Consider the following 15,199-nt stretch of genomic DNA (forward strand, 5'->3'; position numbering starts at 1 on the left):
CTCTTTCAGCATTATATAGAACATACTGGTCCTAGAGCAAAGTGACAGCAATTACATAGAGTGTCCTTTGAGCAGCATTTCTTTCTAAACCTCAAGTATCCCCGACTGATCATAATGTCAAGATATCCATACACAGAACACCTTTAGTAATGTTTGATACACTAACAAAAATCCCGAAAACACACCAGAACTACTGTCACAATTAATGTTGAGACATCTTGTTCAGAATAAAGCTGTCACTTGGAGGCTGGCCAGAGAGCACTGGTATGCTTATGGGTTTTTTTTCTGCATTTTTACAAAAACATTCTTGGATTTTGTAGCATAGATGAAGAGAAATATAAATACTGCAATAATCTGACCTAGACATAGTGGCTGTCGGGGAAGGATTTACTGGCAGACTGAAAGATATGTCAGGCATATTCAAGGTCTGATAGCTGATGCTTCAAAACCAACAACAGACCTTGGTTCTACTGAAAATGTATCTTATCCGAGAACAGAACGGCGTGCTCATGTATTGAAATTAAAGGGTTATTCTCACAAATCACAATTTTTTTCACAAACCACAGTATCAAGATAACAATTGTTAATGTATATATATGTGCAGAGATTTTAGAGGATTAGCTCACAACATCGTCGGCTCCTTGGACGGACAGGTTCTTCAGACACGCCTAGAACACAGTTCACACCAGGCAAGTTTGATACAACTGGCCACAAACCGTTTTATTTGCTGCATATGCAGTTCAGTAGGAACAGTAGGAATAAAAATAATACAACATAAAATCCTAGGCTGCCTGGCCACTAACAATACATGTGAATGCTAAAGGCCCCGTCCCACTTAGCGACGCTACAGCGATCCCGACAACGATACGACCTGTCAGGGATTGTTGCTGCGTCGCTATGTAATCGCTGGTGAGCTGTCAAACAGGCAGGCTCACCAGCGATCAGGGGAGCAGCGACATCGTGGAAAGAATCTTTCCACGATGTCCTGCTCCTGGTTACCAGCCTGCTGAAGCAGGAGCAGGCTGGTAACCATGATAAACAGCGCGTTACTAGGGGCACACGCGCGCCTAGTAACCCGCTGTTTATCATGGTTACCACTCTGCTACGGTGAGCGGGAGGTTACCGCTCACTGTAGCAGAGTGGTAACCATGATAAACAGCGGGTTACTAAGTGCGCGTGTGCCCCTAGTAACCCGCTGTTTATCATGGTTACCAGCCTTATCGCTGGTCACACACAGCGATGTGTACTGACCAGCGGGAGGGCAAAGACCAAAAAATGGTCCAGGACATTTTGCAGCGATCAGCGACCTCACAGCAGGAGCCTGATCGCTGCAAAGTGTCACACATAGCGACATCGCTGGTGAGGTCGCTGTTGCGTCACCAAAACCGTGACTCAGCAGCAATCTCGCTAGCGATCTCGCTATGTGAGATGGGGGCTTTAGTCAAGAGAGCTGGGCCTAATGCACAGCTTTCCAAATAAACAATACAGTTGATTTACTCACTGAAGTTTTCCCAAGCGCACAGTGAGCCATCAGCTTGTAAACTCTCTAATCTTTTAACAAAGCAATGAATACAGAGGCCTCTTGAGAAAGCCAACGATTTCTAGACGAAACACGCGTTGGGGCATCTTTTTCCACGGATCCTTATTTTCCCAGTGCTCTCCATCTGTTCTTGGTAAGGCATTTGTCATTTATTGACTATGGGCGCATGTTATTATGGCATTTTGTTGCCTATAAGTGTATACTGTTATTGCCCTTAGTCCTCATTCATTTGCTCTCGGTTTGCCTTGCCCTGCTCTTTCCCATCCCATTGCTTCCATTTCCACGGAATGGACATGGGGTTATGAGCTATTGAGTGCCGTGTGTTCCTGATATTATGCACCTTTGTTTATCCATGCCATGACTATATTATCTATTATGTGATGCTTATTTATTGAATACAATTATTAAAATTTCTATTGGCTCGTTTCTCCTTTTTAAAAAACGCCTAGAACACCGTTCACACCAGGCAAGTTTGATACAACTGGCCACAGACAGTTTTATTTGCTGCATATGCAGATCAGTAGGAATAAAAATAATACAACATAAAATCCTAGGCTGCCTGGCCATTAACAATACATGTGAATGCTAACTCAAGAGAGCTGGGCCTAATGCACAGCTTTCCAAATAAACAATACAGTTGATTTACTCAAAGTTTTCCCAGGCGCACAGTGAGCCATCAGCTTGTAAACTCTCTGATCTTTTAACAAAGCAATGAATACAGCAGCCTCTGTAAGCGCCAAGATGTCTAAAACATTGAATATATGAAATTTAAACTGTATTACAACTACAGTTATATGAAAAAGTTTGGGCACCCCTATTAATCTTAAGCTTAATGTTTTATAAAAATTGGTGTTTTTGCAACAGCTAGTTCAGTTTGATATGTAATAACTGTTGGACACAGTAATGTTTCTGCCTTGAAATGAGGTTTATTGTACTAACAGAAAATGTGCAATCTGCATTCAAACAAAATTTGACCGCTGCATAAGTATGGGCACCTCACCAGAAAAGTGACATTAATATTTAGTAGATCCTCCTTTTGCAAAAATAACAGCCTCTAGTCGCTTCTTGTAGCTTTTAATGATTTCCTGGATCCTGGATGAAGGTATTTTGACCATTCCTCTTTACAAAACAATTCCAGTTCAGTTAAGTTTGATGGTCGCCGAGCATGGACAGCCCTCTTCAAATTATCCCACAGATGTTCAATGATATTCAGGTCTGGGGACTGGGAAGGCCATTCCAGAACATTGTAATTGTTCCTCTGCATGAATGCCTGAGTAGATTTGGAGCGGTGTTTTGGATCATTGTCTTGCTGAAAGATCCATCCCCTGCGTAACTTCAACTTTGTCACTGATTCTTGAACATTATTGTCAAGAATCTGCTGATACTGAGTGGAATACATGCGTCCCTCAACTTTAACAAGATTCCCGGTGTCGGCATTGGCCACACAGCCCCAAAGCATGATGGAACCTCCACCAAATTTTACTGTGGGTAGCAAGTGTTTTTCTTGGAATGCTGTGTTTTTTTGCCGCCATGCATAACGCCTTTTTGTATGACCAAACAACTCAATCTTGGTTTCATCAGTCCACAGGACATTCTTCCAAAAAGAAATTGGCTTCTCCAAATGTGCTTTTGCATACCTCAGCCGACTCTGTTTGTGGCGTGCTTGCAGAAATGGCTTCTTTCGCATCACTCTCCCATACAGCTTCTCCTTGTGCAAAGTGCATTGTATAGTTGACCGATGCACAGTGACACCATCTGCAGCAAGTTGATGCTACAGCTCTATGGAGGTGGTCTGAGGATTGTCCTTGACTGATCTCACCATTCTTCTTCTCTGCCTTTCTGATGTTTTTCTTGGCCTGCCACTTCTGGCCTTAACAAGAACTGTCCCCGTGTTCTCCCATTTCCTTACTATGTTCCTCACAGTGGAAACTGACAGGTTAAATCTCTGAGACAGCTTTTTGTATCCTTCCCCTCAACAACTATGTTGAATAATCTTTGTTTTCAGATCATTTGACAGTTGTTTTGAGGAGCCCATGATGCCACTCTTCAGAGGAGATTCAAACAGGAGAACAACTTGCAAGTGGCCACTTTAAGTAGCTTTTCTCATGATTGCATACACCTGGCTATGAAGTTCAAAGCTCAATGAGGTTACAAAACCAAAAAAAGTGCTTTAGTAAGTCAGTAAAAAGTACGTAGATGTATTTAAAACAAGAAAATAAGGGTGCCCATACTTATCCACCTGTCAAATTTTGTTTGAATGCAGATTGCACATTTTCTGTTAGTACAATAAACCTCATTTCAAGGCAGAAACATTACTGTGTCCAACAGTTATTACATATATCAAACTGAAATAGCTGTTGCAAAAACACCACTTTTTATAACACATTAAGCTTAAGATTAATAGGGGTGCCCAAACTTTTTCATATAACTGTATATAGAATATACTTATAAAACAAAGGTACTTAGTGCACAAACTGGCCTATTAATGTGTGTCCACCAGCCACGACAATACAAACCCATTTCTTTGAATTTGATGGGTGGGCTTAGCCATGCCCTGTCTCCTTCCCCAGCTTCACGCATTTTGGCAGAGCTGGCCGTAAAAAGGTGCAAATTTTTTTGCGCAATACAAAGTACTTTATGCCAGTACTTTGATTAATCAGTTCTTATATACCTACCTTTAAGTGCATTGATATCAGAATGTCCTCATTTAGAGTACTGATGCTGGCAGTGAAGTGTCAGCTCCTGTCTCCTCCTCTGAGTGATCTTACCAGAAAAGTCTCCTGTAGCAGGCAAATAGACTAGGGAAAAGCAGGAGTTTCAAAGCCGCTTACATAGAGTTTTATTTTAAGAATTAAGACAATCCCCTAATAAAGTGATTTGCAAAATTTCAAAATTTTCCATGTTGGATAAAATAAAAAATAAAAAATTTATCTATTCTTTAAAATCAGACTTTTTTTGTTTTTCTGTTGCTGCCTTGCTTTTGTTCATAAATTACATAAGTTAAAAACACAAAGCAAAAGTTTAATATTGACAATCTTTTATTATACACAGCAGACGTACAATATTCTCTAAAATCATCAGCATTATGCAGACTACAAAATACATTTCATTCTTTATATTTCAATCAGCTCTGATCTTTAAAGGGGTTATTACCTTTCAAATATAATTTGTCTCTTGCTGCATTTTGTTTTAAAAAAAACCAAAACCACACTGTACTCCCCCCTTTCCCAGGTCCACCGGCGAGTCTCTGATGCTGCTCCCGGTATGTGGCTTTGGCTGCGGAGCTGAGGTCACGTCATCCAATCATTGAAATAAGCGGCTCGGAGCTACACTGGAATGCCCCGCACAGAACTACTGAGTGATTGGCAGCAGCGCCATCAAGGTGACGCCAATTCCACATACCGGGAACAGTTGCCCACTCGCCGGTGTACCTGGGGAAGAGGAGTACAGCTCAGTTTTTAAAAACAAAATGCAGCAAGGGACAAGTTATATTTTAAAGATAACTCCTTTAAGTAACCACTCTCTGCTCATTTTCTCAGTCATGTCAGAGTTGCAGGTTACAAGTAATTATGACCTGTACGCTATAAAACAAAGTTACTAAAGGCTGTTTTGATCAGAGTAGAAAACCTGACATACAGTATTAAATCAAAGGAACATCAAACATTATCAGCGTTGCAATAAATTATTTCTTAGGGTTATGTTCAGACCACAGTTTTCTAGATTTCAAGTAAAGTGCAGCAGCTTAGATTAATGTCTATTTAAATAAAATAATTTAGCTTCAATAGCTTTAATTCAGAATAAAAGTGGATTGTATATCTCAATGTATTAGGTTATTAGTAAGAAATCTTCTTACATGTGCTTGTTCTATTGATTTATGCAGTTTCTTGACATAATAGTGATCATTTAAATAAAAGGAAATTAAACTAGAAACCTGTACCAGCCAAATTGCTCCCTAACCGGGAATACATATATTTAATGACACCTGAACCTAAAATATCAGGAATCATATGGTATTGTAGGCACTGCTAAGCATACATTGCTTTTCTTCATTGTGACTCAGCACAGCAGTTAGATACTGTATATCTCTAAGTCTTGGTTGGATGCTATGATTGTTATGCGGTCATGTAAGTTTTCTATTCATCCATTTCTATATTTTCTTGATATCTTAGACTGGTAATAGATTCTGGGTGATTATACAAACCCCAAGAAAGTTGACTACTAGCGGTTCTCCTGCAGAATCTTATTATACACAACAGAATAATTTGGGGCTTATCTATCTAGCTCATTTTTTGTAAATTGTGTAAATGCTTTATACATTTTTTATGATGGCCAATAACGGGCTTTATTCTAGAGCAATGTGTTTTCACACTGACCTATAATAACAGGTACATGGGTATCCACAACTGCTCAGTCCTAACTACAAAAGAAGGCAGAAACTAATAAGACCCAGTACAGACTTGACAGTGAGAGTTATCACATGTTAGGGCTGTGCTTTAGCCTGTAACTGGGACGAATATGGCAGCCTCAGGTATAGAGGAAAGAAGTAATAAGAATAGTAAAAATAAAAGTATTTGAAAAGAAAAGAATAAATCCCTGATTAAAAAAACAATCATTTCATCAATCATAGATGAAGCTCTGCCTCTGACACATTCACCTTAACTAGGGCATGTCCTATACTAAAGTAACACTGCACAATGGCAGAAAAAATATATCTAAAAAATAAACTGCTATATCGCTAAAATAATAATGCCCCTTTGTCATGAAAAAAAAGATGCAAATACAGATATTTGACCAGTGTAAGTGAAATCCCTTTCCCCCAAAAAAACCCCCAAAAATAGTACTGTTATTAAGGGGTGTAAAGATACTACAGTATTTGGCCGCTGTACTGAGAGTGAACTGTAATCCTCCCTGGAGCCGCCGGCTTTCAGTCATAGAGGTGTGCCTGGAGCGATTAGTCACAACACTGGGAGCAGCGGCAGTAACCACGCCCCAGCACTTTGATTGACAGCTCGTGGTGCAGTGCATCTGTGCAGAGCAAACTATCAAAGTGCCGGGGCGTGGTTACAGCCACCACTCACAATGCGACCGCGGCTTCCGGGAGGAATAAAAACAGTTTTCAATAGTGAACACTCACTTTAACAGTAAATTAATACTATTGATGGCTGTAAGCTATTTCTATTATGGAGGTTAGATTTGTAGATAAATCAAAACTGTTCTATATTTTCACTTCACCTTTTAAACATCATTTAATAATAATAATTTCATATTAGGAAAATAATTTTTTTTTAAAGCTCTTATTTTGCTTATAGTAAAAATTAATATTTTCCCTTTCTTACAGGTAGTTAGAATTCCTGAACAGTATAGTTTTACAGTCAGTCTTAAAGGGTTTGTTGCATCCTCTTATCTTCAGGAGAGCACCGCTCCCCAGCCTCCCGACAGCTTGTTTGCTGGGGTAGGGGGGGCGGTGAGCTCCTTTAGATTCACAGAGCTGTGCGCTCTCCCATTCTGTAAGCAAAAGCAGCTTGGCCTCGGCAGCATCAGAGAAGCTGAGGGATACTGAAGCAGGCCAGATCCAACCAGCTTCAGATCAGTGCATTCAAACTCTACAGCAAAGAACCTAACAGTGCTGTGCTCTTTGCCTAGAAGAATGGCCGCCTCTGATAGACTGCAGAGGTGGTCGGTAACTTAGGTAACTAAACGATAGAATTAAAAATTCCTCCAATTCTTGACAACGCAGAGTATTTTTAATAAGACATAAATTGCAAAGTTGCTTGTTTTTACAAGCGCTTAACAATTTTACCATTTAAGAAGATGAGTCTACCTATATAAGATGACACAACTCCTTTTAACACTGACTATCCAGCTGCTCATACATAGATTGACTGTCACATTTTTAATAAATTCCTGTGCACCATTCATATCAAAGGATCACTGGATAGAACAAAAACGTTGTTACATATTTTTGCTTACTGGGTCAACAATCACTAACAGAACTATTAGTGCATGATTAGATTGTACTAGTTGTAGCGAGTGGTATTTGGAATCATGATTTGCAGAAAAGCAAGTACAAGAACAACTTGTAGAAGTAAATAACTGCATGGAGATCACATACTTCATCTTCGTGTAGTCTCCAGCTCTAAATGCCTCATTAGAATCGGTCATTGAAATGTATAGCAGTTTGCAAGCTGTAAGGGATTCCTTGCAAACCCAAGGATACTCAGGGATTTCTATCAGAAAATGAACCAACAGTTCTTCTGCAATGTTTCTTTTTAGTTGTGGAAATGTGCCTTGCCTCTGATATTATAAAGGCATTATATATCCTAAAGACATGGGGACTGAAGTCATACAGCAAAGTATATTTGCCAGAGAATTAATTACACTGGTTTCTCCATGCTAATGACTGGAGTATCTCATTCTAAAAAAATCCTCTCGTATGCTCTCAGTGTCAACCTCTTCAGTGCCAAACCAAATGACTTTCCCATTATTGATGTCTTCCTTTAACTTTCGCTTAGAAACCATCAAAGTGCCGGGGTCCTCGGTAACGTTGGGGCCTGTCATCAATACGTAACAAGCATGCCGGCTGCGTTCAAACAGGGCAGCTAAGGAATAAAAATGAAAGATGGTTGGACATTGGAATAACATGTTTTCATTGTGCCAAATGTGTACAAAGCTATGACATAGATACAATAATGACGTTTATACAAAACACAAAAGCAGTAGGAAAGTGGATGTGACACATCATACTGGATAACTCTCCCGGAAAGTCCAGAAGACTCCTAGAAGAAGCGGGATATTCCAGAATCCACGAACACCTAGACATCATCAGGACATGGCCTGTGCGAGGAAGGTAGTGCAGGAACAGGGAGAGGAGAGAGGTTTAAAGCCCGGTCTGAAGTCTGTAAATAGTGGTAGGGTCTAACAGGGGTAACAGATGAAGGTCTCAAAGAATCATTAACCCCTTCACAACCATATAACGTAAACATAAGTCATATGGGCGCAGGGGAAGTATGGATGGGGCATCGGCCTGTAACAGCAATGACAAGAACTAGCTATGGTCGCTGCTGTTTAACCATTTAGATTCCGTGATCAATCACTGACAGAGATATTTTAATGGCTTGGCTTCTGGGGCACTAATGCAACAGCTCCCATGATCCACCCCACTTACACCCCCTACCTGAGATCACATCCGATGGGTTACCATACCATCACCACTGGTACATCAAGGACAACAACAAAGCAAAAGGATAATGAAAAAAGGAGAACCAAGAGTCCATGCTAGCATATAAAATTTTACATTTTAGGGTAGCATGGTGGCTCAGTGGTTAGCACTGTTTGCAGCGCTGGGGTCCTAGGTTCAAATCCCACCAAGGACAACATCTGTAAGGAGTTTGTATATTCTCCCCTTATTTGCGTGGGTTTCCTCCCACACTCCAAAGACATACAGATAGGGAATGTAGATTATGAGCCCCAATGGGGACAGTGATGTCTATAAAGTGCTGTGGAATTAATGGCGCCGTATAAGTGAGTAAAATAAATAAATACATAAAAAACAAGGCAAGTGGGTAAACTTGCTAACTCAGTGAAAGGTCCTAGAAAAAGGACTGAAAAATGCTGCTGGGAAGAGCCAAAGAAAATGGTATCTTATATAACGCTGGATATGTCCTTCTGTCGGAAGTCGGGATGGGTGGTGCCTGCACAGACACCGTGTCTTCAAGAAAATGGCGCCGGATATTGCGGGATGCGGACGCGTTGACTCCGGCACAATTTTACAGAACAATTCTACTATCACGTCAACATAGCAGTGCGCACGCGCTGGTGGTCATTGAAGTATTGTACTACAAAATTAACATAGCACAAAAATGTACCAATAAAAATAATCGCCACTAGGGTGTTGAACGGGTTCAGTAGCTAGTCATATATATGCATGTATAGAAAAACAGTGACCAAGTCACTATACAATGTGTTCCAAATTATTATGCAAATAATATTTTCTCAGATTTTTCCAAATTACCTATATGAATTGCAGTCATTGTAATTTTCCAGTCAAATAACTATTAGAGTACAATTGAAAGGTTTTTGTATAAACTGCCTATGATAACAGTATATTTTTTAAAAAATAAAACACTCAAACTGCACTCAAAATGCATGTTCCAAATTATTATGCACAGCAGAGTTTTCAACCTTTTCATTTTAATAAAGAACAAAAAAATGGTCATTTTTGAAATTATAAGCATTAGCAGGTTATTACAAACTGAAATCAAACAGTTTTCAACTCAAAACTTTATTCTAGGTGATGTTACATTTTCACATAGGACCCCTTGTTCGAAAGGAGCTTCTGAACTCTCTCGTCCATTGAATTTGTCAGGTTTTGGATGGTTTCTGCTTCAATTGTTTTGCATGAGGACAGAATACCCTCCCAGAGCTGTTGCTTAGATGTGAACTGCCTCCCGCCATCATAGACACTCCTTTTGATGATGCTCCAGAGGTTCTCAATGGGGTTGAGGTCAGGGGAGCATGGGGGTCACACCATAAGTTTGTCCCCTTTTATGCCCATAGCAGCCAGAGTTGCAAATGTGTTATGTGCAGCATGAGACGGTGCATTATCATGCATGAAAATGATCTTGCTGCGGAATGCACGGTTCTTCTTCTTGAACCATGGCAGGAAGTGCTGTTTGAGAAACTCAACATACATTATGGAGTTCATCTTTTCCCCTTCAGGGATCCTAAAGGGGCAGACAATCTCTCTCCCCATGATTCCAGCCCAAAACATTACTCCACCTCCTCCTTGTTGGCGCCGTAGCCGTGTTTGCATGGGGTGTCCATCAACCAGCCATCCTCCACTCCATCCATCCAGACCATCGAGCGTTGCACGGCACTCATCGGTGAACAAAACAGTTTTGAAGTCAGTCTTCATGTATTGTTTGGCCCACTGGAGCAGTTTCTGCTTGTGTACAGTGGATAGAGGAGGTCGACAGGAAGGCTTACGCACAGCTGCAAACCTCTGAAGGACCCTGCATCTTGTTGTTCGGGGGATGTTGGAGGCACCAGCAGCTTCAAAAACTTGTCTGCTGCTATGACAAGGCTTTTTTTGGCACTGCTCTTTTAACCTGACATAATTGCCTGGAGGAAAGAGTCCTCAATTTTCCCTTATCAGCACGCACACGTGTCTACTGTGAATCAGCTACATACTTCTTGATTGTGCGATGATCAGGATGAAGTGTCTTGGCAATGTTGATTGTAGTCATGCCTTGACCTAAACACTTCACAATTTGTTGCTTCTCAGCAGCCGACACATCCTTTTTCTTTCCCATTTTGGCAGAAAATGTAGGCTGCTTAATAATGTGGGACAGCCTTCTTAAGTAGTCTTGCCTTTCATTGGACACACCTGCCAAACTAATTAGCACAGGTGTCTGCAATTGCTTACAGTGATATAAAGAGCCCTGACACACATCACCATCAATGAGTTTAACTGACAAACAAACAAATTCTTCCCTTATCACTCCTAAACACTTTTTGCATAATAATTTGGAACACAGTGTACATATAATATCTCACATAAGTGCATGTCACAAAGTCAATGTCTCAAATATATAGTGACATATACAGTGAAGAAAATAAGTATTTGATCCCTTGCTGTTTTTGTAAGCTTGCCCACTGACAAAGACATGAACAGTTTATAATTTTAAGGGTAGGTTAATTTTAACACTGAGAGATAGAATATCCCCCTCCCCAAAAAAAATCAAGAAAATCACATTGTATAAATGAGATAATTTTTTTTGCATTTTGCAGTGAGAAATAAGTATTTGATCCCCTACAAACCATTATGAGTTCTGGCTCCTACAGACCAGTTAGATGCTCCTAATCCACTCGTTACCTGCATTAAAGACAGCTGTCTTACATAGTCACCTGTATAAAAGACTCCTGTCCACAGACTCAATTAATCAGTCAGACTCTAATCTCTACAACATGGGCAAGACCAAAGAGCTTTCTAAGGATGTCAGGGACAAGATCATAGACCTGCACAAAGCTGGAATGGGCTACAAAACCATAAGTAAGACGCTGGGTGAGAAGGAAACAACTGTTGGTGCAATAGTAAGAAAATGGAAGAAATACAAAATGACTGTCAATCAACATCGATCTGGAGCACCATGCAAAATCTCACCTCGTGGGGTATCCTTGATCATGAGGAAGGTGAGAGATCAGCCTAAAACTACACGGGGGGGATCTTGTTAATGATCTCAAGGCAGCTGGGACCACATTCACCAAGAAAACCATTGGTAACATATTAGGCATTAAAGGTTTAAAATCCTGCAGTGCCCGCAAGGTCCCCCTGCTCAAGAAGGCACATGTGCAGGCCCGTCTGAAGTTTGCTAATGAACACCTGTATGATTCTGTGAGTTATTGGGAGATGGTGCTGTGGTCAGATGAGACAAAAATTGAGCTCTTTGGCATTAACTCAACTCGCCGTGTTTGGAGGAAGAAGAAGGATGAGTACAACCCTAAGAACATCGTCCCAACCGTGAAGCATGGTGGGAGAAACATTATACTTTGGGGGTGCTTTTCTGCAAAGGGGACATGACGACTGCACCGTACTGAAGGGAAGATGGATGGGGTCATGTATCGTGAGATTTTGGCCAACAACCTCCTTCCCTCAGTAAGAGCATTGAAGATGGGTCATGGCTGGGTCTTCCAGCAAGACAAAGACCCAAAACATACAGCCAAGGCAACAAAGGAGTGGCTCAAAAAGAAGCACAGTAAGGTCACGGAGTGGCCTAGCCAGTCTCCAGACATTAATCCCATAGAAAACTTATGGAGGGAGTTGAAGGTCCGAGTTGCCAAGAGACCGCCTCAAAATCTGAAAGGGGTTGTGCGGTACTTTAGATTACCCCCCCCCCCCCCAAGGTCTAAGACTCATTGTAATTACCTTGTGCTGTTGATAATGCCTGTGAGCGGCGCTATCACTGGCCGCTCATAGTATGGGGGGGGGGGGGTAATCTAAAGTACTGCACAACCCCTTTAATGAGTTAGAGATGATCGGCAAAGAGGAGTGGACCAAAATTCCTCCTGACATGTGCGCAACCCTCTTCATCAACTACAAAAAAACGTCTGACTGCTGTGTTTGCCAACAAGGGTTTTCCCACCAAGTATTAAGTGTTGTTTGCCAGAGGGATCAAATACTTATTTCTCACTGAAAAATGCAAAAAAATGTATCTAATTTATACAATGTGATTTCCTTGATTTTTATTGGATATTCTATCTCTCAATGTTAAAATTAACCTACGCTTAAAATTATAGACTGTTCATGTCTTGGTCAGTGGGCAAACTTACAAAAACAGCAAGGGATCAAATAATTATTTCCCCCACTGTATAGTAATACATATTGACAGCTACACCAACATTTATAAAGCCATATTGATTATCAAGTTTTCAAAAGGTTTTATGCTCATAATAATAATTTTTATTTCTATAGCGCCAACATATTTCACAGCACTTTCCTTTTTTTGAGGGGACTTGTACAGACAACAAAAGACATTACAGAGGAAAAATAATCACATAAATCAACAGATACCAGGAGGAGTGAGGACCCTGCTGCTCGCAGGCTTACAATCTATGAGGAAATGGGGGAGACACAAAAGGTGGATGGTAACAATTGCTTGTATTGCACGGTCAAGCATCAATGTAATAAATAGGGTAATCACATAATGCTAAATGAACCAGTCACCAACCAATATGTGAACAAGTACAGACACAGAAGTCTGTTAAGTACATGGGAGTGTGTGAACAGATGACACGAGGGAGTTGATTTGGAAGGAAGTGTTGTATGGAAAAAAAAAAAGGGATCGTTAGATAAGTGAGGTGAGGCGATAGGCCAGTCTAAAGAAATGCGTTTTGAGAGCACGCTTAAAACTGTGGGTATTGGGCATAACAGAGTAATGCAAAGTAAAGAGATATATAAATTGCTATTATTACAATTTTTTTGGATAGGTAAATGCAAAGACTCCATTTAGCGGTTATAAAAGGTAAGTACTAGTGATGAGCAAGCATGCTCGCCACTGCTCGGTACTCGCCCGAGCATCTCAGCACTCGAGATGCTCGGAGCTCGCCGAGTACTTTCGAGATGCTCGGGCGGGAGCTCGGGTCCCCGTCCTGCATATTTGGCGCTATTTAGAGCACCAATCATGCAGGGATTGTCACTCACTGTAATGTCACAGCCATGGTGGTTGTGGCATTACAGTGATTGCCCAAATCAATGGGAACAGTGCTCACAGTGAAACATGAAAAGCCGGCAATTCTTCAGCGGCATACATCGGTACCCGACAATTTAGAACAGAAAGAATAGAGCATCACACATAGATTAGATAGATATTATATATGTGACTGACATGTTTCTAAGTAGAGTGGCAGTGTTGGTTACTGTACTTGTCATTTAGTGTTAAAATAAAGGAGTTCATGTCCAATTAACTCAGCTCACCTCATGCACGTCACTGACAGCGTGGGAGAATTCTCCTGCGCTTGCCGTGAGCGCAGGAGAATTCTCTCACGCTCACCGCATGCGCAGGAGAATTCTCTCACGTTCACAGCATGCACAGGAGAATTCTCCCAAGCTGTCAGTGACGTGCATGAGGTGAGCTGAGTTCATTGGACATGAACTCGGCTCATCTAGATGCCGTCACAGCCAGACACTGAGGAGCGCAAGCATGCCTGCGCTTCTCAGTGTCTGCGGCATGGCAAGCTGGATGGCAGCTTTCGGCTGCGATCCAGCCTGTCATGTGAATGTAGCAGAGCTGGAGCCGTCCTGGGAATCATGGAAAGGTAAGGATGAGGTTGGTTTATTATTTTATTTTTATTGCAGGAGATCGTTGGCTTCAGCTGGAATGGGCGTGATGGTAAGTATGGTTTAATTTAGAACATTAAAGAATTGTGTGTTTATTTCAATTAAAGGACTTTATTCTGGGTGTTAGTGTTTTTTTTTAACTTTGACTATGGGGTTAGTAATAGGGGTGTCTTATCTATGTGTGATGCTCTATTCTTTCTGTTCTAAATTGTCGGGTACCGGTGTATGCCGCTGATGAATTGCTGGCCGGCTTTTTTAAAGAGACGAGTGAATGAAAATCGGAGGGCACTAGTGTGTTCCAAGTGCCCGGCTATGTTTTTCATGCACCCTCCTATATACCCTACCTGCCTGACGTTTAATTGAGCACCGTTCCCATTGATTTGGGCAATTTTTGACGTTCTGCAGACCGCCGGGGGGGATCACCAGAAAAATGCTCGAGTTTCCCATAGACTTACATCGGGCTCGTTGCTCGGGTCGAGCACCCGAGTATTCCAATGTGCTCGACCCGAGCTTCGAGCACCCGAGCATTTCAGTGCTCGCTCATATATTATATATATATATATATATATATATATATATATATATATATATATATATATATATATATATATATATATATATATATATATATATATATATCTCTCTACAGTACAGACCAAAAGTTTGGACACACCTTCTCATTTAAAGATTTTTCTGTATTTTCATGACTTTGAAAATTGTACATTCACACTTAAGGCATCAAAACTATGAATTAACACATGTGGAATTATATACTTAACAAAAAAGTGTGAAGCAACTGAAAATATGTCTTATATTCTAGGTTC

The 15,199-nt window shown here is 40.8% G+C and overlaps 1 protein-coding gene across 3 annotated transcripts in view; it reads right to left on the minus strand.

Moving 5' to 3' along the window:
* Positions 1 to 4,574: 4,574 nt before the first annotated feature.
* The window catches only part of FAM234A (family with sequence similarity 234 member A), a 71,579-nt gene continuing 60,954 nt past the window's right edge, over positions 4,575 to 15,199 (minus strand). For 2 of the 3 annotated variants that reach the window (XM_073647916.1, XM_073647915.1), the window contains exon 12: positions 4,575 to 8,139. In XM_073647916.1, coding sequence (XP_073504017.1) covers positions 7,934 to 8,139 — 206 coding nt within the window. In that variant the 3' untranslated portion in view covers positions 4,575 to 7,933. The remainder of the gene's footprint in view (positions 8,140 to 15,199) is intronic. The other variant, XM_073647914.1, reaches the window with a different exon arrangement.

This window comes from Phyllobates terribilis, unplaced genomic scaffold (genome assembly GCF_046119375.1).
Source record: "Phyllobates terribilis strain yellow unplaced genomic scaffold, ASM4611937v1 Scaffold_9__5_contigs__length_417890890, whole genome shotgun sequence".
NCBI classification, from domain to species: Eukaryota; Metazoa; Chordata; class Amphibia; order Anura; family Dendrobatidae; genus Phyllobates; species Phyllobates terribilis.